General features: G+C 42.4%; 1 protein-coding gene and 1 long non-coding RNA gene across 2 annotated transcripts in view; one reads left to right on the forward strand and one right to left on the reverse strand.

The window, feature by feature from the left end:
* Nucleotides 1–2,552, forward strand: part of LOC146302859 (uncharacterized) — a 48,009-nt gene extending 45,457 nt beyond the window's left edge. Inside the window, exon 3 of the long non-coding RNA XR_014754499.1 lies at nt 2,456–2,552. This is a non-coding gene — a long non-coding RNA (uncharacterized LOC146302859). The remainder of the gene's footprint in view (nt 1–2,455) is intronic.
* The window catches only part of znf185 (zinc finger protein 185 with LIM domain), a 95,198-nt gene extending 69,230 nt beyond the window's left edge, over nt 1–25,968 (reverse strand). The window contains exons 1-4 of the mRNA XM_084697328.1: nt 25,822–25,968; nt 24,578–24,668; nt 24,281–24,404; nt 23,956–24,063 (exon numbers count right to left, since the gene is read on the reverse strand). Coding sequence (XP_084553454.1) covers nt 23,956–24,063; nt 24,281–24,404; nt 24,578–24,587 — 242 coding nt within the window. The 5' untranslated portion in view covers nt 24,588–24,668; nt 25,822–25,968. The remainder of the gene's footprint in view (nt 1–23,955; nt 24,064–24,280; nt 24,405–24,577; nt 24,669–25,821) is intronic.
* Between the last annotated feature and the right edge of the window lie 915 nt (nt 25,969–26,883).

Below are 26,883 nucleotides of genomic sequence, written 5' to 3' on the forward strand. Positions count from 1 at the left end.
AGGTGGCTACCAAGTCTGGTAATACGACATACCTTTTTTACCACCTGAAGCAAAATCACTTGTGGGAACATGCATAAAGTGTGAGTTTGCGCCAAGATATTGATAAAGAGCTAGTTTTTAAAAAGCTTAAGTTACTTGACCCCAGGTACGTGCTCCCTGGCCACAAACATTTCTCTCACACCGCGCAGGTTTAAACTTAATGCCGAGTGTAGGGAAAAAGTTGAGGAAGAGACTTATTTTGCTACTACTACGGATCTGTGGTCTATTTTCTTTATCGTTATCGAATACAAATACCCATATTACCCATATCGTCCAGGCCTACTCAAACATACTTCAGATACTTAAGCAACCACAGATTGAACTTAATATTGAACAATACAGTTTCTAACACTCGCAAAAGAAGCGAGCAGCTGACTAGGTTCAGCAAAATTGAACCTAGTCAGCTGCTCGCTTCTTTTGCGAGTGTTGTCTGCAGTGTTGGGAACGTTACCAAAAATGAGTGATTAGTTACAGTTACTTATTTCAGAAGTAACTGCATTACTTTACTAGTTACTGTTTAGAAAAGTAATTAGATACAAGGAAAGTAACGTTTGATTTACTTTTAATTTCCTGCTACTTTTATCAAATTAACGCATACAGATAGACGTAGTTATATTATTTTAGTGTTGCAGTTCCACAGTATGGGACAAGACAACTCTAAAATATTATATCATTGTATGTTGCAAATTAGTTGCCTGAAGGCAATGGACTCAACTGTTGATATAGGTTGCATGTCTTCGACAACATACCTGTCAATCAGTCTGTTTCTGCCTGGCTTAGAGACTGGAAATACTAAAATCAATTCTTGGCTGTTTTGATGGAGTGGCTCCGGCTGCTTGCTCTGCGCAGAGCTAGCAATGTGTTCTTTCGCAATTAGCTTTGTGGAAGCGTGTTGTTTTACTAGGTGCTTGTGATGATTATAATTACTATTTTTGCAGTGGAAAAAGTTCTCGCACCTGCACACTAGGGCTGGGCAGTATGGCCTAAAATGTTTATCACGGTATAATTCATAAGCCTATTTATCACAATATATTAGTTATTCTTAAAATGTCATGACAATGCAATCCGCACTGCAGCGGCTAATCTACCGCACTCGGACGGATTTGGAATGGGTAACTCCGGTGTGTTACTGTCACAAGTTGAATTTTCCAAATTTTGCAGCGTTTAATTGCCACGGAAGATCGACTTCTCAGTAGCCTACGCGTTCAACAGTAGCCTACATTTATGGGATTGCAAAAAAACTTGTAGAGTTACCTCTAGCTATAAACAATGGCTTAATACTCGATTCTGTTGGCCTACAATAAACATCCCAGCTAACACATGACGTTGCAGCAACGTTGCCAGTAGGTGCTCAGTTGGTAACCCGCGACGTTACCTTCTGGCAACGTTGTGGCAACGTTGTGGCAACGTTATAAAGGGAATGTTGCCAGTTGGTCCAATGGACAACGTTGCTACGACGTCGTACCTTGGTCGGCTGGTTACGTTATTTTTAGACCTGTGGGCAACGTTGCCGCGACGTCGTCCCTTGGTCGGCTGGTAACCTCATTTTTAGGTCCGTGGGCAACGTTGCCGCGACGTTGTCCGTTGGTCAGCTGGTAACGTCATTTTTAGGTCCGTGGGCAACGTTGCCGCGACGTTGTACCTTGGTCGGCTGGTTACGTTATTTTTTGGTCCCGTGGACAACGTTGCCGCGACGTTGTACCTTGGTCGGCTGGTTACGTTATTTTTTGGTCCCGTGGACAACGTTGCCGCAACGTCGTACCTTGGTCGGTTGGATACTGTTATTTTGGTCCCGTGGACAACGTTGCCGTGACATTGTCCCTTGGTCGGCTGGATACATTCATTTTGGTGCCATGGGTTAAGTTGCCGTTAAGTCGCTCTTTGGTTGCAGGACAACGGATCTCGAGTGCAGTGGTTTATCCATGGAGAGATCACACTGGACTGCTCTCAGTTCTGACATTTTTGTAATGTAGCCATAGTCTACATGAATTTCAATCACACAATATTAAATGTTGCACCCAGCACATATAAATGTAGACAATATATGTAATTCATGTGCAGTTCAGCCCCAGCATGGTCATCAATTTGCTCATATGCAGGAACATTGCTTTAATAAATAAAAGACTGAATTTGGAATATAATTCTTATATTCTTAGCCTTACGCCTATATTAAAATATAAGTATTTCATTCTTTACATGTACAAAAGCAATCAATGTGTGATGTGTAACATGATTAAGCAAACATTCTTCCCAATCCAACCTTTCACATGGCTATGTGACCAAAAACTAGAATCCCATAATATTTTTTTGATGATGTATATTATTATAGATGTGATTTTTTAATGACTTGTATAGCCCCTTTCATACGTGCAATTATGTTGATAGGACACTAACTTATTTTGTGCTTCATTGTCAGGGCCAACAGACAGGACCTGTAGCGGGGACTGGCAGAAGATATTCATTCACTGTTTGGCACTTTGTTTGAAATAAAATGACTGAATGTTACATGGAAATACTGCCTTGTTTATGATTAGCTTGAGTTATGCTACACACCACACAAACATAGTCCTCCTGAAGTTGGCTATGTAGCCTATTATACAAGAACAAGTAGCATTTGGGGCAAATGAGGTCTGCATATGAACCGCCCAAATATAAGCAATAGAATTGAGAAATATAGGTTAGTAATTAACGTCGCAGTTACGGACTGGCAACGTCGGAAAATTACGTTGCTAGGAGGTTGCGGTTACGGACTGGCAACGTCACAAGATGATGTTGCGGCAACCTACTGGCGCCCCACAGATGCACGGTCCCGCAACGTCGCCAAATACGTTGCGGCAACGTATGTTTGGTCAACGAGTGACGTTGCGGCAACGTAAGGGCAACGTAACTGTGTTAGCTGCGGACATGGTTGCCGCTCGACTATGCGGTCTGTAGGCCTACCGGGCGACATTCTCACTCAACTTTCAAGACTCGTGATCCGAATCAAAATTCTGATGCGACAGATCAATGGGTAATCGCTTTCTCTCAATAAAAGCTGTCCTCCTCGACCTTTTTTGTCTTTTTAAATCTAACTATTTGTATTATCCGTGTGGTCCTTTTGCCATTTAAAATGCTATCCTTTCCCGGTTTTCTGCAGCCACATTGCGCGCGCATCCCGAATGTTTACAAACAAACAATTGGTCTATTCTTCTTTGTCCGGCTGGATTATTTTCATTAACGCTTGCTTACACTTGCCAACAAAAGCAGTTTACGCATGAATGTTTGCTTCCTCTGGAGTTGTGCGAGCTTGTTTGTTGACTTTCATTGGCTGGAACAATGTGTGCAGCGCCCATGCTGCATGTTTTTTTTGTAAAAGATACACATTTGAACGTCTACTAGGCAGTATCACTTGACTTATATTTTATACCAAACAGAAACAATTTACTGATACGTTTATTAATATATCGTGATATCCATGATATGGCAAAATCCATATCATGGCACAACACAATAGCCGCGTTCATTTCGGTATATCGCCCACCCCTAAGCACACAAACTACAACTAACCAATATATTTTTATCCTTGATCTGGACAAGGGAAAAATAATGTTGATATTTCCCTGACAAAAAGCTTGCACGGTCGGAACTGTCGGCCATTGTGTGGGCAAGTCTAAAATGCGGATTGATTCATTCATACACTGCATCGCCATAAACTCGTTTGTTAGATTAAAAACTGGGGAATTTGGGGAATTCATGCAAGGAAAAAGTTACGAGTAACGAGCCCATTTAAATGTTATTAATGTAACTGCGTTTTTTAATTGAAAAAAGTAATTAGTTACATTACTAGTTACTGCCAAAAGTAGTGGAGTTACAGTATTCCCAACACTGGTTGTCTGCCATATACAGGATAAATGCTGCTGCTAACGCTGCTAGCTGGGTGCTTTGCTTCCATGTGATAGTTTAGGCTGGAAGTACTCCGGTGATAACGAAACACAGCCAGTACAATCAGTACACACAGCCTTAGTTTTGTTGACCGAGCCGTCTTGCAACTTTTTGAAATGAAACTTCACACCTAAAAGCCCTCTCTCCATCATTCAGCTACTGTTGGCAGTCGAAGTCTGTGACAACAGGTGATTGCCAGGGTCAAAAAGAAGCGTTAAAGTAAGATTGTGTTAACGCGTTATTAACGCGTTAACTTGAGGTGCATTCGACTTCATGCAGCGCCGGCGTCGCCTGCAGCCCGGCTGACTTGAAGCAGCCAATGGCATTCTCAACTTCAAGGCACGAAGTCAAACACACCTAATGACACCCTAGTATTTAAAGACGATAAATACAATTCTGGTTCTGAAGACATTGAAATATGTGGAAGAAAAAAAAGAATTGTTTTTTTTTTAAATTAAAGAAATATAAACAGTTGTCTTATAAACCAAAAATGTTGCTACTCCCTGCAGTACCTCCGCGGACCCCTTGTTGAAGACCTGCACTAAACGAATATGCCCAAAATACCCCCAAATAGGCTTAATTTCTTCCTTTTCTCCTACCACAATAAAACTTAAGATAGTAAAAGTATACATGAAAAGTAACTTTTTTGTATTACAAGTTTAAATACTAGTCTCCACCAACACCGTAAAAAATCACTAGATTTGTCGGTAGTCACTTTTGATAATAAAAGTTGCCAGGAGGGTTTGGAGTGTCGCCAGATATAGCGAGAGAGTCGCTAAGTTCGAAACACTGCTCTCCAGTTACCTCCAGTACATGACTCATCATTGATATACTGACACTTAATTGGACAGCTACTCTCCCAGTAACCTAATCGGAACATTCTAAGTTACCAACTCCTTTCTAACTATATATTTTACGATAAACACATTTTGGTCAAGGCCAAAACTACTTTTCATCTTTAAGTAGCATCACCGAGCCTACTGAAATAAACTAATGTTTGCTTGTTAGCACTAGCAAATTCTATTGGGCTTATTTTCTTTGTTAGACAACACTGTTTTCTTTTTTGTTTATGCTGTGTGTAATGTATGTAAACAGGGAGAAATGGAGAAGTGTAAAATATGTAATGAGTCATTCAGTGACGAAAACACATTGGTTGTTCTATGAGCAAAAGACAGCAATGGTGTGAACTGTGCCAGTGCTCAATGTGGAAGTAGCTTAGTGACAATTCCTGGAGACAGAGTACACATCGAATCCCGCAGCTATTCTAAAGCAGAAAATATTGTACGTGATAATGTAATACCATCTTTTTAACAATCACAACTCAAAACATAATCTCCGCTCAGAACAGAACTTACATTTTCAAGAGCATTACTTGTTCTGTGGACAACCAACTGAAACAGATGATTAAAAAAGTAAAGAGAGAACATTGATATATACCCAGTAAGAACAGGAGACTTCCAGATATTGTGCAGGTTTGCCACTTAAGGAATGATGAATGGTCTGATATAGTTTTGGGAAGAATATCATCTGTCCATGACCTCCATGCAGCCAATGCAATGTACCGCAACATATGCAACACTAACTTTCAAAATATGACAAATATTCAATTTTCTGCAAACCTTGGCAACAAAAGATTCAAAGTCGGAACACCTGAAGATTATGAGAGAACAACAGGATTCCTCAAGGTGGCAAACCTTTTAGAAGAATACGATGATGAACAGATTACTATTCAAGACCTTATGGTAAAGATGACAGTACTTGCAAGACACAGGCTGTGAACCATATTGTGCGCAAGTGGATGAAAATTAAAATAAATTAACACTTTGGAGATAGAGTAATAATGACTGGGCTAGAAAATCTATGTGTGGTCACATTGCAAGACACAGCCCACTCAATTCTTTGTGAATTTCACAAAATATCTTAGAATCCAGAAGACGAAAAGCTGAATATAATTAAAACTGCTGCAAAGTTTATTGGAAGTGATGTCAAATTCATGGAAGTCCTAAACGATTTTTACCCAGACTCAAGTGAAATTGCAGCTGCTGCAACTTCTATGGAGGAATATGTTTGCTGGTAAAAATCATTGATACAAAGGTTGCATCAATCGGACAGTGCATCATGCAAACAATAAGACCAAAGACGATGATTGCACCTCTTCAGCTTGGCCTAGGGGTCCAGATGCATCATCATTTTGCGTCACGCTTTTTGGTAAACACTCCATGAGCATGGTTTTGCCTGTTCCTATGCAGATGTGATGAAATATGAACAGAGTGCAGCAGTGGCACAAGACACTGAGATCCCGGGATTCACAGAAGAGCATCATATACAATATGTTGCAGACAACATCGACCACAATGTGGCAACCCTTGATAGTACTGGGACGTTCCATGGAATGGGTATAATAGCTTGTATTACACCAGAAATGCAATGAAACAAACCTGTTCCAAAGATCCAAGTGACTGCTGCAGATATTGCTGCGGTTGGTCGCATAAACATTCAGTACTTTAAGATTCTTCCTATATGTGAACCTACTGTGTATCAGCCACTGGCTCTGTTGCCGGCAGATAACAAAACATCACAGCTGGATGTTTTGTGGAAGACATCCCTACTCCTTCACTCTCAAAGGCCATCATGGTCTGGTATGATGCAGATGCTGCATCTAGGTGAACACCCTGAGAGGGCTTCAGTAACATTCCTTCCAATAATTGATCTTGATCCCAGTGATGAATCCTACATATACTCAACATTGAGGTTTGTGGCAACTCAAGCTCTGCAGTATGATGTGCCCCCTGTTCTGACGTTCGACCAACCCCTTTTCTGGAAAGCCTTGACCATTATCCAGCCTCAGCCAAGCAACAATGAACTCAAGTGAATAGCCCTCAGATTTGGGGGATTTCACATGCAAATGAGCTTTTTGGGTCTGGCAAGGCTGTGTCCAGGGCAGTTTGTGGTCACATGCTAGTGGATGCAGCACTTAACACCATGTTGCTGTCTGAAGCTTACAATGTGCCACTACCAACCAAAGACACAGTAGAACAACATCCAGTTGAGATGACGCCTGCTGCTGATACTGAGCCAGATGAGGAAGTTCCCGATACCCAAGAAACAGTCACAACTGACTTGAGTATTGCAAGTGAGCTATAAGTCATGTCCTCTAATATGCCAATGGAAGAACTTTGTTCTGCCAAGGTTTTGGAGAGAATCCAGAGTGCACTCAACAACAGGAAGGAAACAATGCACATTAGGACCGCACAGCTTCGGCTGCAGTAAATGGACATGATTGATATTTTGAGAAACTCCAGATGTCCACAAGAAATCTGAGGAGGGATTTCACGTAATGAGGTGGTCAATATGCGGTTGGCATGACTACCCATTAGCCAATCAGAACGCTCATACTGTTGTTGCCATATAATAACACCTGATAATGGAAGATGCAGGGTGCGCGTCAGACGGTTGCTTCCGCAGAGTCCATTGTACACCTCGAAGGGCATTATCCCACTCATCCCATGGTCACTTGCCGACGATTTTTTTTACAAACTTTAATTTATGTTTCAGGCATTTTGCAATAGAATCTAACGTTTTTTAACGTTAGCCATCTCTGATATTTTCTAGTCCGCTCAGCTCATAGAACCAACACCGGCTTTGCTTTGGCTGAGCTATTAGACCAAAAGCTAACATTATGCTAGCAAGATTCAAAGGCAATAACATTGTGTACGGTTGAAAAACAGTAAATATTATTTTACAGTATGTTTGACAAGAAGATTTGCTAGCTAACCAGCCATGTCACGGTCCCAAAATAAATATCAAGATTTTCACAAACAAAGTATCAGCCATACTAGTACTAGGCTACAGTATGGCCGCAGCCTGTGGAGCGAGTGGAATAGACCAATTTTAACCCTACTTCAGAACGATGTCACACAGGTTCAACTGCGCAAGTTGGTTGCACGGGTATAATACACTTGTGTCAATCAGGTCATCATATATCTCTGGCCACTGGATTTCAGTGCTTGACATTAAAGTGAACGAAGTAAACAAATACTTTCTGTTTCCTCTTCTGAGCCCATGCAAGTCACGTGAAAAATGATCCAAAGTTGCAAGTGACCTGTATTCTATGATATTCACAAAAAAACAATTTGTGTGTGACAGGTAAGCCAATTCTAATGTTATGATGAAGAAATGATGGTGAAAAAGCTGTGGAATGTTGATGGTAGACTTGAGTAGACTATACGTTGATGGGAACTTGAGGGACCATATCCATTGATTCACTATGTGATCGATAATTAGAAGGAGGATGGGAGGATACATGACACGCAAAATAGATGTGTAAACCCGTGTCATAGATACACAGAAGTATGAGACTGGGTTGGCAGAGCGGACGCCATGCCGACTGCCGAGTCTTCTGCCTCTTTGTTAGGTTGTCACTCATAATTCACGCCTCTGAGTTGAAGCCACGCCCCCTACCCAAAATTGGGGCCAAAAGTCTGAAACTGCAAAAAAAAAAAGCTGTACCTGTCGTTCCCCCCGACCGATCCGGGGATCTCAGCTAGGATTGAAGCCTGCCTCGCAGACATCTCCGCCTGGATGACCGAGCACCACCTCCAGCTTAACCTCGCCAAAACAGAACTTCTCATCATCCCGGCTAAACCCTCCATCTCCCACGATCTGTCAATCACCCTGGGATCTGCGACGGTGACCCCCTCATCCTCTGCCAGGAACCTTGGGGTTACCATGGATGACGAGCTCTCCCTCACGGCCCACATCGCCGCAGTCTCCCGGTCTTGTAGATTTACCCTCTACAACATCTGGAAGATCAGGAGATACCTGTCTGAGCACTCCACCCAGCTGCTAGTCCAAGCACTGGTCCTCTCCAAGTTGGACTACTGCAACTCGCTGCTCGCTGGTCTCCCAGCCTGTGCAACCCGCCCTCTTCAGAGGATTCAGAACGCAGCGGCCCGCCTGGTCTACAATCTACCCAGACGCTCCCATGTTACCCCGCTCCTCATCTCTCTCCACTGGCTACCCATCAACGCCCATATCAGATTCAAGACCCTGGTACTGACCTTCCGAGCAGTGAACGGGACTGCACCCGTCTACATCAAGTCTCTCCTGCAACCTTACACCCCCACCCGTCACCTACGGTCTTCTTCAGACAACCGCCTGGTGGTCCCACCGCTCCAGACTGCCCGGTCCCAACACAAGCTCTTCTCCTGCCTGGCCCCCCAATGGTGGAACCAGCTCCCCACCTCCATCAGGGACACTGACTGTCTCCCCACCTTCAAGAAAAGGCTCAAGACGCACTTGTTCCGGGAGTACAACGGCACTTAAGAATGCTTGGCTGGACTTGTTAGTTAGTTTCCTCCACGATCACAATGACTCTTATTAAGTGACTCGTTGCTCTTCCTCTCTACCTCTTCCTCAACTTCTCCACCTCCCCCTTCACACGTGCTCTACGCAACCATTGTGTAGTGCGCTCGCATTAGAATCTAGGCCTACTGTACTGCTTTAGCCCAACTAACCCATAACTTACCTGGTATGTGTTCACTATAATTACATTCTCTTAAATAAATCATTGTGTATAATACTTGCTCATCTCTCACGTTAAATGATTGGCTCTACTTTCATAGAATTCACTACTTAAGATTAGACTGATTATTACGAGTGCTATTTTATTAAACAAGGTTTCCTCTGTCCCTTCCACGAATCAGAGGTGGTGCCCCAAGAACTACTATACTTTATTATAAACGAAGTATTGCTAATCTTAACCGTGTAAACCACAATACATACGTTGCAGTCTGCTCTTGTCCTTGGCAGTGGCAGCAGTGTACCAGATGGTAATGGAGGAGGTGAGTATCCATGAGCCATGTAGTCCTTTAGAAAATGTTTGTAAGTCCACACAAGAAAGTTCCTTCAAGTAATTCCCTTTGTTCTGACAATGTGAGACCATGGTCTCTGTTCCTGACCCCATGCTGGGTCAGGAATTTGAAGCTCCTACTCTGGGAGATAAGGACAAAGGGGAAGGACCCTTCCCTTGTCGGGGGTAGGGGAAGGTGTGGATGGTACCATGCTTTGTCTGTGGACTCTCTGCTACAATGTTCTCATGTAAGCTTGCTATTAATAAGAGTAGATTGTGTCTATGTGTCAGGGTTAATAGATGTTTGAGATCAGGAGAATGTACTGGCTAAATGGTCCTTGTCATGACTACAAGGAGAGCTCCAACTATGAACTCTGTAGTTTGAGTGGTCATGTGTTGGGAGCTGTTAATCTCTTTCTCTGAGACTGTTGTAACGTCATTACTGCCTGACTGTCACTATCTATGTTTACATTCTTGTGCCCTATAAAAGATGGTCCTCCGGCCTTCAGAGCGGAGAGAGACTTGATTGAGACCTAAGCCTGGTGTTGTGTTGTCATTTATTGTCAGAGGTCTGGTTTTCTCTCCCAATCTGCAGATTGATAAATACTTATTAAAATCCAGAACTCAACTGAACTTAGTCACTCTGTTTATGAAGAGACGGACAAAACACTTTCTTCATCGATTGGCGTTGTCGAGCAGCAGGATTGCAGAACCAGATCCAGGAGAGACCCACGGCGGCACCAGTATAAAGCAGAACCCGTGGTGCACAAAACAAAATGGTAAGGGGATCCTTTTCCAAAACCCCATTCATGGACTGCTTTATGCTTGGTGCGCCTGCTGTCACTCTGCGATGCTGGTAACGTAAACAATTTAAGAACCTTTTATTGTGACGTTCAGTTGGGAGCCTGGTCTTAGCAGACCAGAGTCTGCTAGGCCTCAACAGGAGGACGATAATATTAGAGTTTTGGTTTAGTAAATTTGGGTCATTTGTTGACTTGCTATTTTTACTTTGTCTAGGTCAGAGTTGACAAACTCTGATAGCGTACAAGAACCCTGGTCGCGGGAAGTATTGAAAAAGTATGTAACAGAATCTGTATTCTTGATCTGAGGTAAAGGATCTGTTAACAGAGAATACGGACCATATACTCTTGATCTGAGGTAAAGGATCTGTTAACAGAGAGTTATGGTTTTACAGATACAGACCAGGGGTGAACCAAACAAGGAAAGGTATGTGTTATTTTTTTATGCATGTTTACAGCTGAACATTTTTGTTGAACAGAGATATTATGTGTGTTTGAATTGTATTAAGTTGAACTGGATTGTATAACCTTTTGTGTTGGGCTTTTCTCTTTTGAACAGAGATCTTATTTGGACTTTTATTTTTGTTTATATTGTAACTGTATTAAGTTTTGTTTTGGGCTATTCTTAAGACCAAGCACAGTAGGTGGGAGGTCATAATGTATTAGGGTCAAAGGCTTTATGCGAGAGACCAACTTTAAGGGTAAAGTGGTTTTATACAAGTTAGGGATACTTTGACAATGTAAAGGGACAGTTAGGCTTTTAACTGACAAGCTTGGCATTTAATGATCAGCGAGGGACACAATCAAATACTAAGGGAAAGACAGACTGGCAATTTATGAATTAACTCGTCTCTTTTAAGCACAAATTGTGTTTTTTTGTTACTTATGAGGTAACGGAGTTGTGGAAATTATTGTATGCGCGTTCCCAAAGAGTTGGGTCTTTGTAGGCACGTCCCATGATGGAGCGCCCGGAGGGCGAGGATAGCTTGGCTTGAAAAGGGCCATATTTGTAGTTCACAACCACATGATGTTGTAGTTCTCTTATTCTTTAATATTGTGACCGTTTTACAGTGCTACCAGATTGTGCGACTGTTCTACAGTGCTATGTGATTTTGTGACGATATTCTAAAGTGCTGTGTGATTCTTGTTGCAGTAAATCATAAAAGTTGGTGACATAGCCTACAGTTATGAGGTTTGTTACAGATACTTTGTATTCAGATACATTGTAATTCAGTATGGGTAATCTAGCTTCCAGTACGGGAGCGATAGAGACGTTGTTAGTCCAGCCTGATATATGTGTGATTTACATGGAATTCAAGCAGTTTCAAGTATTGAGAGATGGCATACGTAGATTAATCATGACCCGAGACATTGTTTTCCGCTGGAGGAAACGTTTGATGGAGAGATATTGGAGTTTAAAAGGCCATTCTGAAAGACAAGGAAACAAGTCGGACGTGTAAACAATATTACGGCTGGCAAATGTTGATATGGTTAACTGAATCTAAGAGACGATGTGGCATTTTCTTGAGAAAGTAAGGTCAGATCAAGCTATAACTGATTCTGATAGAATGCTAGTCTATTCAGACAGAGACGAGATGAACAGAAAAGTCATTATTAAAAGGTGATCAGACTGAACAAAGTCATAGAGTGAGGGAACTCAAGACATTGCTTGAACATGTTAGCATGAAGTTGCTTGAACAGACTAACAGGGCCAAAACTAATTGTGAGAAGTCAGTAGTTGTGAAACAGGCTGAAGGTAGCTTAATTCTCAAGTGAAACAAGAGAGTCTGCCTAAGATTTGTAGCCTATTTACCCACAATGAAGATGATGCTGTTGCTATAGCTGTGGCTATACAGAGGAGAGCCAGAGACAGGGAAAATGCATTATTAGGGGAAGCAGCGGGTCAGGTACAGCCAGAACAGTACTTACAAGAGAAGGTCGAGGTTCATATCATAACAAATATGATTGGTGAGGTTATTCAGGAAGGCCTGTAACTATCAATTGAACCCCCAGGTATCAATGAACCCTATGGTTCATCCAGGCCCTGATGTATGACAGCTTCTGTACCTTTATCGCCCATGGTCAGTGACTGAGCTGAGGGAGCTAGGAAAGGGATTTCCTGACATGAGAGGACTCAGCAACATTTTCTAAGAGATTTGCAAATAGCTATCAATGCTAACATACCTACTTTTATTGATTTGAATCAAGGGTTATAGGGTGAACTCCAGCCTGGTATGTTGAGAAAACATAAAGCATACATTTCTGTTGGTGTTTAATGGTAGTAATACTGGAGGAGTGTTGCTTGACTGGAGCAAAGTGTATGATCGCAAACAGAGAAAATATGAGGATCCTAAAGATTATCTGGAAAGACTTACTAGAATGTTTTAAAAAAAAAAACACAAAAAAAAACTTTCTGATATTACAGCAGCTGCATCCCTGTGCCACTTTGTCAAGTGTTCATATGTGGATTATTTCCTGAACTCCAGGTAGAAGTTAAGAAACAGGTTCTACATTGGGAGAACAAAACTGTTGATATGGTTATGGATTATGTCAAACATAATTGTACATTGATGCAGGAGAATGCAGGAAAGAAAGTTGAGAAATTAATGACATTGCAAATGAATTTCTTACGGAAAGAAAATAATATGTTTAAAAAAATAGGGTTAGAGTCCCTGAGGTTAGAGTCCTCTAAAAATAGGGTTGGAGTCCCTGAGGTTAGAGTCCTCTAAAAAATAGGGTTAGAGTCCCTGAGGTTAGAGTCCTCTAAAAAATAGGGTTAGAGTCCCTGAGGATAGAGTCCTCTAAAAAATAGGGTTAGAGTCCCTGAGGTTAGAGTCCTCTAAAAAATAGGGTTAGAGTCCCTGAGGATAGAGTCCTCTAAAAAATAGGGTTAGAGGCCCTGAGGTTAGAAACCTCTGAAGTAAAGAAAAAAATAGGTTGAAATCCTTGAGGTTAGAGTTCTATTTCTTTCAACTATGGGGTGTCGAAAAAATCTGTTGGAAAGGAATTTGTTGTGCAAACTGAACCGATATGATATGCACTACTGATTTTTCTTGTCTATTCCTTAGGATAAAGAACACTTGGCCTAGCAATTCCATACAGATCCCCCAGCAGTGGAATGCAGAGATTTTAGCGACCGCAGATGTGGCCTTGCTAGAAGCTGGGCCTGAGCTCCTGTGGTCCACACAAGCTAATCATATTGTTATCATTGTTTGTAGTACGACTCTTGAGAACCGTACCTCAGTATGCTAGTAATAGAGAAGTAGGGAAAGGTATTGTCCCTGTTATTGATGCTTTGTTGAAACAAGGAGTCATAGGTAGACTTAAGGTCAATTTGATCCTTTAAGGCTAATCAAATACTTGGAAGTTTATTATGGGTTTATAAGCTGGTAATGCCTGTGTTATACATCCTGTTGTGCCTAACTCTGTTACGATACTTAGCAAGTAACCCTGTTACTTTCTAGCTCTATGAATGACTATTGGTTGCTTTTCTTCTCTGTTCACATTGCAGAAGAGAGCCAGTAACTGTTTGCATTCACGTTTCGCCAGGTCTACTATACATTTCAGTTGTACCGCAGGAGTACACTGAATCACCGACGTTGTTTTGTCAAGCATTATGAGAGGACCTCCAGGGTGTCACCTTCGCAGCCGGCTCTACTCTGGTGCAGAATATTTATGACCTTTTTGATATTTTCTAAGAATCTTGTCTCCTGCCAACAGGACACTATTGTTGTGCTACAGGCACTGGTTGAGAAGGGCCACAAGGCCTCAAAGGCAAAACTGCAGTTATGGTCTTAGGAGGTCAAGTATCTGGGCCATACACTCAAAGGTACAGAGCGTCTATTGACGCCTGAGAATGGAGGCCATCCGATGGATACCGAAGCCTAGAACACCAAAACAACTCTAGGTTCAGTCGGGTATTGTCGTTAGTAGATCCCTGATTATGCTGTGTTGGCTAGACCTCTCCTTGATTAAAGGAAGGAGACTGATCATTTGTTGTGGAAAACTGAAGCTGATAAATCATTTGTATCTCTTAAACAGGCCTTGGCCAAAGCGCCAGCTCTTGGTCTGCCAGAATACACCAGGGTGTACTGACCCAGCAGCATGGTAATCTTAAGAGGCCTATCGCCGATGTGAGTTTCTTCTTTAGATACTGTGGCAGCAGGTTTCCCCCCGTGCTTACGAGCAGTCTGTGCTGCGGCAACATGTGTGGAAGCAACTTCAGATATAGTGCTGGGGTCGCCCTTGGCAGTGATGGTTCCTCATGCAGTAAGTGTTTTTCTGTTACGCACCAAAACTCAACACCTGTCAGCCACTAGAGTTTCAAAGTATGAACTGTAATTGTTGACTCAAAGTAACATTACATTCCATAGATGCCCCACATTGAACCCAGTTTCATTGTTGCCCACCCCTGATGATGGTGAACCACATGACTGTGAGATGGTTGTCGATAAAGTGCTAACACCCAGACCTGATATGTTGTGACAAACTTAGGGATAATGCTGAACTTGTGTTGTACGTAGATGGATCTTCGTCCTGGGCATGGGATGGCTCTCTAAACTCCGGATAAGCGGTCTGCACGGACAGTAAGACATTCAAATCTGGTAAACTGTCTGCACAGCAGGAAGAATTTTGCTTTGACAAGGGCATGTTGTTTGTCAGAAGGCAAGGTCGTAAATATTCACACTGACTCGAGGTATGGATTTGGAGTTACTCCCAATTTTGGTGCCATATGGCCAGAAAGAGGTTTCATTAACTCCTCAGGTGGAGCAATTAAGAATGGAAAGATGATTTGATAATTTAATACTATTACCGAGAAAGCCAACTGTTGTTAAGTGTGAAGCTCATACTAACAATAGCAGGAAAACATGTTTCAAGAAGAAATACTAGAGCTGATGTTGCAGCAAAGACTGCGGCCCTCTGATGTGTCCCAGGTCTGTATTTGTGTTTTTTTGGTGTCTCAGCAACCAGAAACGCGCATTCCCTCTCTTCATGTTGTGGTGGACCTTCAAGTCGCTGCTGATAACACTGAAAGGGATGGTTGGTTATCTGTTGGCTGTGTGAAAGATTCCACGTGCATTTTCCCTTGGTTGGCTCGCATGGCGCACGGATGTGCCCATACGAGCAAGGGGGGTATAGTCTCAATAGTAAATACAGATTGGTTTTGCACCTGTTTTTTCCACAAAGGCTGAGCAACATTGTGCTCAGTGTCATATTTACCAGCAGCATAATCCCGGAAAGGGACCAAAGAGAAGAGACACAGCCCACCCACCACCAAGTGGTCCTTTTATTAATTTACAAATTGATTTTATGCAGATGAACAAGTGTTGTAATTTTGAGTGTGTACTTGTAATTGTTGTCATGTTCTCTAAATGGGTAGAAGCCTACCCATGTCGGAAAGTTGATGCTACCACGGTAGCCAAGATTTTATTATTAGAGATGTGATCTGTAGATATGGGATCCTTACAAGACTGTCCAGTGATAGAGGTTCACATTTCACAGGTCAAATTGTTCAGGAACTTTGATAAGCGCTCCAGATCAACCATCATTTCCACTGTCCCTACCACCCACAGTCTGCGGGGGCAGTGGAGAGGCAACATGGAACTTTGAAAAACAAACTAGCCAAGATATGTGGAGACAGGCCTGAAGTGGCCTGATGCACTTCCACTAGCTCTTATGGCCATGAGGTCCACTCCCCAGAGGAGAAATGTACTTTCCCCACACAAGATAGTTGAAGGGAGACCAATGAGATTGCCTGTCTCTCCCACTATCATTGACACAGATGGATATCCATCAAATGGATGATACAATGTTAAACTTTTGTTACGCCCTAACTAGAGCAGCCAGGGTTGTGCATTCACAGGTGAAAGCTGCCTTGCCTGGGGAGCCATGTCATCCCTATCAACCAGGAGACTACGTGTACGTGAAAGTGCACGAATGGAGGACTGCCTCTCACCGAGATGGAGCTGTCCATAGCTGTTTATCTTGGTGACTCACACAGCTGTGAAAGTGGAGGGTCGTCCAACATGGAGCCATGCAACACACTGCAAAACAGCCCCGCCACCGAACAACACGGTGGAGGGTTCCAACGGAGAGTCAGGGGCCGGTGGAGGAGCTGGTGCACCTCCAAATGGTGCCTGCTCCAACTTGTCATTTGTCTCATCCCCACTGGGTTACTCTTCCAGGAGTACACCAAGGGGGGTGGAGACCCGTTTGCAGCAGCTGATCCGGGAGCAGGTCCCAGTCCAGCGGACCGATTTGAGCCAGAACCAGGACCCCGCCATCCAGCACTCCAATCCAGGGGTGCTGAGAAGGAGGTCCCAAAGAGCGCCCACCCGGAGGTGTTGAAGACGTTGAAAGGTGAGTCACATGTGGAGAAAGCCAGAGAGGGGCTGCTGTTGCTACCATGCCTCTCTCCCCATATGTGATTCATGAAGCAGATGACAGCACCCAGACGGGAAACCAGAGAAAGGAGCCTGGAGAGGGGGACACTTTCAGTCTTCCTCCGGCCTCTACATGAAGCAGATGACAGAACCCAGAACGGGGATGAGAAGATACTGAGGCAGAGGCCCTCGGTTGTTCCAAGGAAACTGAGGCCGCTGCCTGAGCTACGATGCAAGATGAGATCCAGACATACTGACGCACACACCTGACAGACTTTTACTGATACTGGACGCACGAGTCCACAGACAATCGTATACATGAGCCACACCGAGAGTCACTATTGCACGCTCCCAATTATACTGATGTGACATCGAGATTCATCATAAAGCACACATGAAGAACAATCTGTACAACAACACCTTACCGTGGACGAAAAAAATGACTGGACCAGCATTAGAGGGGACCGACCTTGCAGAGTTTGTGGTTAGAGTCCCAAGCACCCTGGAGGTTATCCAGGGATATCTGTCCCTCTGTCAATGGCTGATATGTGTAAGGTTAAGAAGTGGTTTTGTGTAAGGTTGTAACAAATGTGACTGTTCTTTGGAACGAATCAGTCATCTCTTGAATATGCCCCATCTGCATGGTTATGGTGTAAGGCAGAGTGGTACAGTGATAGTGTTGGGGAATAATACATGTAAGGATACAATTTCTATGTATGCTCACCCTCTACTGGATGATTTGAAAGTTCCATTGTATCTGAGTTCAATGTTACTTGTCTTGTATACCATTTGGATGGGTGACATTAATTCCTGATGTTGCTGACTATGCTATTCATACACCTTTAGCATACTACAGAAGATGTAGTATATGGTTGATTGAATATTCAAATAATTATGGGAAGTTAGTTGAAAAAATACATTTAACCACACTGTGTTTATGTATGCTAACAGCCTGTTGCATGATTGCCTGTTGCAGATGGACCTGTAAGTACTGTATAAGGACATCACCATGTTGGCTTCCTCATGTAGCTAACAAGGGCACCATGTGGGGATGTGATAAGAGTGCTTATTATTTCCTGCCGGCCTGCACAGCCACAAAATAAGGTTTATTAAAGCAGATGCTAAGAATCTGGGATCACATTACGTGGATTCAATAGTACCTCAGTCACTTGTCATGTTTTCAGCTGCCATTTTCCCTGTGTATGGTGTTATCACTGCCTTTACAGATATTAGGAGCTTAGCACTAGGGTTGGAGTCTATTGGTAATGAGACAGCCAACGCCTTAACTGCGGTTGCTTCTGAGATGAAGGCCATGAGGCAGGTAGTGCTACAAAACCCTATGGCACTGGATTATTTGTTGTCAGCTCTGTGATAGGTCATGACTGACGTACTTTTATCCCAGATGAATCTGCTAATATCACAAATATGCTCACATTAAAGAGATAATTTCAGCTTTGGGGGAACTTTGGGGGAGCTTGGAATTGTGCTGACTGACCTCCTCGGTTGGGGTTTCTTTTTCGACTATTTCAAATGGGAATCACTGGATTGGGCGAGTTAATCGTTGTTGTGCTGATTGTGGTTTGTGCTTGGAAGATGTGTACTTTCTGCTGTGTACAGTGCTGTGCAGTAGGCTCTCGGAAGCATGCCAGTAAAATTATGGTAGCCCAAATCAAGCCACAGACAGAAGCAAGCAAAACTGATGATTACTGTATTGCCCTGAGAATAATGGACATGTCTGATATGTAATCTCAAGTACCAAGTGACTACTTTGCCAATGTAATAAAGATGGCCATTTGCCTCCTTCTATTTTCCAATTGATATACAATATTGTATGCAATCTGAAGAGATCTGTCTTTAACCACAGATCAGTTAACAATAATTAAAGATAATGGTTACTTTATTGCTTGTATACTGTTTGAAATACTCTGAATTTACATGTAATGAACAGTGTTTGGTCTACACCCTGCTGTGTTGAGCTCACGAGAGCATGACCCTTGGTTATGTCCAGGAGAGAAATATGCCTATGTTTCTAGAATCGTTGATAAACTGTCATTATGCTGTTTGCTTATGAAGTGAATAGCTGTAAGCTGGTTCTTTTGTAAGGTCCTAGGAAATGCCTGTGTTACTAGGATGAATCAGAGGTTACAATATCACCAAAGTGTATAATACCATGCAACTTTGAACAAGGAAAATAGAAGGAGGGTTAAGGTCATTTCTGGGAGCCCTATCTAGAGAACTAAACAAAAGATATTCACTTCATTGACTTTGTACTTTTTCACCTGATTGGGTACTACCTAATACTTCTTCAAATCCTATAATCATGTATGCTGTACTGAGTAATAAAAGATACTGTATTGTTTGATTGTTAAGGTATTGAAATGTTATGAAACTTGTGAAATGTAAGGCACTACAGCAGGCCACAGGTAAACAGTTGATGAATGATTGTTGTGTTGACGTTAAACGTCAAAAAGGGGGACTGTGGAAGAAATTTAGATTTCCTGTGTGCTTACATTATTCACTAATCAAGAGAACTAGTCATTGGATACTAGTTAGTATATTCCCATGTAAGCTTGCTATTAATAAGAGTAGATTGTGTCTATGTGTCAGGGTTAATAGATGTTTGAGATCAGCAGAATGTACTGGCTAAATGGTCCTTGTCATGACTACAAGGAGAGCTCCAACTATGAACTCTGTAGTTTGAGTGGTCATGTGTTGGGAGCTGTGAATCTCTTTCTCTTAGACTGTTGTAACGTCATTACTGCCTGACTGTCACTATCTATGTTTACATTCTTGTGCCCTATAAAAGATGGTCCTCCGGCCTTCAGAGTGGAGAGAGACTTGATTGAGACCTAAGCCTGGTGTTGTGTTGTCATTTATTGTCAGAGGTCTGGTTTTCTCTCCCAATCTGCAGATTGATAAATACTTATTAAAATCCAGAACTCAACTGAACTTAGTCACTCCGTTTATGAAGAGACGGACAAAAACACTTTCTTCATCAATATCCATCTGGCACTGCTCCTGATGACGGTGAAAATCTGGAGTATGACCTCCATGTGTTCTGCGACGCATCAGAACGGGCCTATGGCGCAGTAGCTTACCTGACAGTACAAAGGGAAGGCGCCGTCAACACATCATTCGTGATGGCTAGGTCAATGGTCGCCCCAAAACGACAGCAGTCAATCCCCCGCCTGGAGCTCTGTGCTGCGCTAGCTGGAGCTCAGCTGGCCAAGCTTGTGGAGACGGAAATGACGCTTAACCTACGCCGGACTACTCTGTGGACTGATTCCAATGACTGTCCTTGATTGCCTCCAATCAGATTCCTGCCATTTTAAGGTGTTTGTTGGAACACGCGTATTCAGAAATTCAGGAGTTGTCAGATATACGCGCTTGCCGATGTGTCGACACACAGAACAACCCAGCTGACGACATAACCCGGGGCAAACCATTCCTAGCTCTCGCTGAGTTTAGTCGATGGGGACCAGGGCCACCATTCCTTAAACAGGGCACTGAATACAGGCCTAAGATACCTGACCCGACCCCCGCAGTGGGCTCATCTGAATGGAAAAGTGTTACCTTCTGCTGCTTGACAGCAGTAGACACCGGCTGGGTTCAACACATGAAAGGAGCTGGTCGGAGCAACTCGGAGAGCATGTCAGGAGAGAGCGAAGAATCCTGCCAACCAACAGCCCATTGGTCATCAAGATGCAGAGTCTTTACTGGTAAGAGAGTGCCAAGCCCAAAGTTTCCCTGAAGAAGTGGCTGCCGCCCTTTTATTCAACAGGTGTTGATTGTTTTGTGCCGTACTTGGTCAAGATTGACAGGAGAAACGAGAAGCGCTGGGGTGTCCTTTTTAACACTTGTGCTCACAACCACCCATTGTTGTGCTGCGACAACTTTACCCAATGCAAAAACGAATAAAAAGCATTTTCTTTTAATCTTCGCACTGTGGGGGGTGTGAGACAGTCCGACAGTTAAAAGAAAATGCTTCACTTTATTTTTGTATGAGGTAAAGTTGTCGCAACGCGTAGGGGGGTCACAATGACTGATGGGTCACAATGACCTGAAGATAACACCAGGGTTAAATGTCTCACCACTTGCGCGTCCACATTGAACTCCTCAACTCCATGGACTCGGATGCCTTCCTGCTCGCCTTACGTACATTCATTGCTAGAAGAGGTCGACCAAAGGAGATATTTGGCCCTATCTGGACCCAGAGCAATTGGCGACGACGCAAGTATCATTCCTAGTTTGCACTCGACACAAAGTGGACTTTTCCCTCCACAGACGCACGTCAGTAAATTAGGGAATGACTTGGCACTCCGGTTAAGCGAAAAAAGGAGGCGTGTTCCATTGCAAACGTTCCCTGGTGCTATTTTGCAGTTTCAGAAAAACAATTGAGAGGCTGAGAAATTTTGGTCAGTTTTTGTCAAAAAAAAAAAAAGAAGCCGCAGCTCCTGTTGCATGGCTTGTTCGATTTGGCCCAAGTTTAAACAGCTTTAATTCAATGATCTTTTGACATGTCAAGGTGAAATTGCGCATGGTACTTCAGAACGATGTCATCCTGTTTAACTAAACATATATTCAAATTTAAGACAAACTCAGTGTGGCTGGATTCAAACCTACGACCTTATACATTGCAGGTCACTGTTCCAGCTTGTTGAGCTATTCTCAGTGTTGAGTATTGGCATATTCAGTTTCTGTACAAAAAAAAATCTGTTTCTCCAATGGTGAGCATTGTCCTTAATCCTCAAGGATCACAATGACTCTTGCTTAGAAACTTGTTGCTCTTGTTGGTTGGTGGCAACTGATTTACACTGTTGTATTCGCTGCAAAATATTCTATTTCGTATTTTTATTTTACTGTTGCTGCTTTTTCTACAGGTACACTTGCACTTAGAGATTCATGTTGTTTAATTGTAACCAAAGCTTCCCTTTGGCACTTATTTTTTGGTTGTTCACAATGTGTGCTTCTTGTTTTGGCTACCCGCAATGCTTTGGGGCTATCTTGTTGTTATTATCAGTGACCTATGCACTTTGTAAAGCTCTCTCCTGGAAGTCGCTTTGGAAAAAAGCGTCTGCTAAATGAATAAATGTAAATGTGTTACTGCCTGATAAACGATACTGTGAACGCGTTCATTCTGGTGTCTGTGAACTCTTTCACTCTTTTTAATTTGTTTAATAAGGTGCCAGATTTCTAGAGACTTCCAAGTGAAAAACACACCGTTAACAGTCCTGTATCCAGGGTTGCCCAACCAGTCAATCACTGCGTGTGCTTTCTTCTACTGTCTATGCCTGGCAAGCATGAGAGTGCCAAAGTTTCGTAGAGGCCGAGAGCGGTATTGCTCTCTGCAATTTTGGTAAAAAAAAGGGAGATTCCTCCCTTCAATGCGAATCCTGGTTGGATAAAGATGAAAAATTAGATATGATGAAAATTAGCATGTTGGTAAGGTTATTTAGGGGACCATTTCTCAATGGTCTTATTATTCTTTAATGAATGTTTGTTAATTACTTTTTCAACCAATAACTCAATTAAAATTACAAAGAAGGTAATTCGCAACATTTTATCGCAACTTTCACTTACTCCTGCAATTTCCTTGCAACAAACACCTAAAAAACATGGCAACTTTCATTGCAACGTTTTGGAAAAGCTCCTGCAAAATCAGGAATTTTAGCCCGCAACTATCACAAAAAAGGGCTGCGAAATCCTGGTAGGACTGTTCATTACGGCGGTTGCCTGGACAGAAGTCAGAGACAATGTAAGTTTGTACTCCTTATGTCTAGCTATTATTACAGAAGATCAAGCTATTCTTCAGTTGTTTCTGTGTGATACGAGTACTGCCTAAGTTGTTTCAGTCTAAAACGAATACTCAATGTTAGCCATTTTACCCAGTGATGCAAAGCTGTGAGTTCATATTTATTTAGCTTGCTAAATTTTCACTGTACATCACACATGTTCGTAGCTAGTGTGTAATAGGTTTGTTGTGGTGCTAATTGTTACTGTGCAAGAGAGGATGTTTATTTTACTTGCAGTGTGATAATTGTACACTTTATTTCCGTATTTGTTGTTAAGTGATTAATAACCTATTGATTAATGTCAGATCATAGTAGATATAACAGCTGTGATGTCAATGTACTTTTTGGGGGTTTATTTTCAGAAACTTCATTCTTTCATTCATTCATTAATCCAATGTACAGTTTGTGACTGCCTGTAGTGCACCATCTTACTACCAAGTAAAACCTTAAACTTCACCTGGTGACTCTGACAGGAGCCCTGAAGCGGCGAATGCACAACATCCAGCATTCACAGGGTTAAATTCCCAACACCTGGGAAACACTGGTTGCATAGCGCCCTGAAGCGCCGCAAAGCACCATGATTTGCCACAAATTTCACGAGAACTTTTGTTGTTTTGGGTATTATAATCTCACATCAAACTTTTCGTAAAACTTGAGAGCCCTGAACACAGTTCACTGTTTAGAAACAACTGACTAATATGTTGGCCGAACAGCTAACACCATCATCAATCAGGGTTTTAAAAATATATATATTGGATAGTTTTTATCGGGGGAAAAACATGGTTGGCCGTTTGTTTCCAGTGTAGTGAAGTTAGGTCTTAAATGATAGGCTATAGCCTACAACCAATGTAGTAAAATCATAATATAATTTTTTTTATTCAAATATACCATAAGTATAAAAGTAAAAAAGCCTGTGCTTCCAGGCAATCCTCTGTGGCCAATTTAGCAGAATCTATGCACACCTGATGTGGCATGAAAAATATAAAATGCCTGGAACCGTTACCGACTTGACAGCTGTGGTACACAATTGTAGCACAAGATTGATTGTCTTTGAAAACGTCAAACTGAGAATTTAGAGACATTCTACAATTATGTTCTAAAATGTCAAAATTATTTCTGAGCAAACAATAGCTGTTTAGTCCTGAGCTGGTGTGTGTTTCAGTTTTTACTTGTCATTGTTGTGTGTGGGTGGGGGCTGAACTTCAGTGGTAGAGGAGGAAACTGGACTGGTCTCCAGGGGAGCTCCATTGAGACGACTGGCCCTTACTTCTGCCATCCTGCCGAGGGGAAGAGAGGGATGAAGGAAGGGAAGAGAGAAGGATGAAGGGAGATGAGGGAACACGACAGAGACAAGCAAGTCCAAATTATATCATCATTCCATAAAACGAGATTCATCATCAGTAGAGTATAGAGGCTCCAAATAGAGAGTAATGGTGGATGACAAAGAGTAGAAGACTTAGATAGACATAGAGATATTGAGGCGGGCGCTCTCACCATGGTTTCTCCTCTTCTGCCTCTTGTATCTGAGCCGCCTCACTGCATCTTTGCAGCCAGCTGCTGTCCCCCTTTAGCTTGGTACGCACCTTGGTGGTCCTGAACACAGATGCTCTGTCCCCCTCTGGAACACACACACATACAGGCAGGCACAGATACGGACACACAACGCACACAGACATGAAGTTAAGTAACCGTTTGGTTTTGGGTGTGGAGTCTTCTCACTTGTTTATTGGGAGGAAGAACAGATTATCTCCAATTCACACTGATTTTCAACACACAGACCAGACAAATCACCTTTTGACATGCTTGGTCAGAATATCTCGTCTTTGTCTGTTTCTCTCTTCTGTCTCTCTTCTTTATTTTTTCTGTTGACTCCAACGGTTAGCTGAAAACCAATTAGCATAAAATTGCATTTATTGCTTGGGGGGTGTAAAGTGTCATTAAACAATGTGATTGGATAGCAATCATAAAATGGATGCTTGTGAAATGTGAATGGATAGCAAATAGATGCTGGGGATCTTGGTCACAGTCCCTCAATTGCTCTAGGGAGTGTGATTCACTGTCTCTGGTATAAGGTTGGGTAGGGCTGATGTAGGTTCCCACCTTGAGTGTGTGATATGTTTGTGTCTTTCTCTGTGTCAGTAGAATACCTTAGACTCATCCTTAAGACATGCCGGAGATCCAGTCCTACCACTTTCTATCACATGCACTATTACTTACATGGGCATGGTAACATACAAACACACACACCCACAGTTACAGATAGATCATAGGGGAGAGCATGAGGTACAAAAAGGTGGTTGTCAGTGGAGGTAAGCCTACAGCTGCTTGCTTTAACACTCGCACAGACACAATCTACAAGGAGTGGAGTTTACAGAACATGCATAACAATGTAAACTAGTGACCTCGTACCATAATGCAATATAATAAAATCATAAAGTAGCTATTATATTTCAATGAACTGATGACATCCCCAAGGAATGGAAATTAAAGCAAATTTTCCACACAGGCAGAAATACTGGGACGGTCATGAAACAAAAACCTGATTTCTCTTATCATAGCACAATCACCATGCAAATAGTTTTAGAAGTTACAACCCACACAACGAGAGTCAGCTGTTCTGGAATGTATCCAAATGGAATATATCTGAGCTGACGGGCTGATCAAATAAATGCCAAGGGCTTAGAGAGTGAAAATATCTATCATCATGCACTGATAAATGGTATGATAAACATATATGACCAGGCAGTGGATAAGTAATATGGTGAAAGGCCCTGATAGACAGGTGTTCATTACAAGCAAACAGACTGACAGACAAACACACAAATGACGCTGACAGGGCAAATACACAGTGACATCAAAAGCGAGTGTGCAGTGCTGAGATGAAAATGAAACAAACTCAGCCCATTTACAGCAGACATTCAGTATGACTGATCACCTCTAGAATTTACTATGAACTGAAGCCAGGAAGAACTGACTATAGGTGACCATTTCAACTACAGCCTTCAACGCACAGAGAAGTCTGGAATTAAACCTACCTTGGGTTGGTGTCCAGATAATCTCCGAAAATCCACCAGATGAGCTAAGAGCACTAATGAACTGATTGCTGTTGTACAATAGACTATGGTAGGTATCTGTGGGTGTTGGTGGGTATGTGTGTGTGTGGAAATAGAAAGTGGTTTCTGTGGCAGACAAGTGATTCTCTCTCTAGGGAACAGGTACGGGTGTGGACTGATTCTAACTAGCTGAGCCAGTCAAGGAGGCTGGGCTGGTCAGCCCTCTGTGTGTGAGAGAGGGAGTGTGTGTGTGAGAGAGAAAAAAGAGAAAGGGTGTGTACGTAGTGCTTACTAAAACAAGCTAGTTTATGTTTACTACTCATTGAAATTCATTTCAAGTGAGCAAGCACATACCTGTCATAGCCAGACCGCACCCCCTGAAAGAAGTCAAGGAAGAGATAGGAGGGGGAGAGGGAGGATGGTGGTGAATGAGTCCAGCACTTACAGCAGCAGTTTTATCTCCTAGGAAACTGCCCCTTTCATGCTCATTGGGCCGGGAGAGGACACACAATGTAAGCATCATCATAACGAAGCAGAGACACATCAACAGCAACATCTCAACACCATATCCACAGATCCAATGTTATGGAATTATGCTAGCTTAATTTAAAATGTGTCTATTCTTCACAAAGTCACAGTCAATTACACCTAACTTTTTCTGTAGAGCTACAATAAATAACTGGGATTTTTACTTTTCAGTGAAAACAGCCACACGGGTCTCTTCCTGCCAAACTTAAGATAAGATATACCTTTATTTGTCCCACAATGGGGAAATTCGGGCATTGCAGCAGCAAAGTGGACAGAAGTATACATACAATTTACAAAGTAAGTATGAGATATTATTTAAAAAAAGATAACACCAGTTGTATATGGAGACCAAATATAAATAATCAAATATAAATATTGCACAGTAGTTTGCACTTTAAGTGTGTCCATGAGTTATTGTGGTTGAGTCCTGTGTGTGTTTGTGTGTGTAGAGCAGTGCTGGTTGTATAGTCTCACAGCAGTAGGAAGGAAGGACCTGCGGTACCGCTCCTTCGCACC

This window comes from Hypomesus nipponensis, chromosome 1 (assembly GCF_054491055.1).
Source record: "Hypomesus nipponensis isolate SF chromosome 1, ASM5449105v1, whole genome shotgun sequence".
In the NCBI taxonomy this organism is placed as follows: Eukaryota; Metazoa; Chordata; class Actinopteri; order Osmeriformes; family Osmeridae; genus Hypomesus; species Hypomesus nipponensis.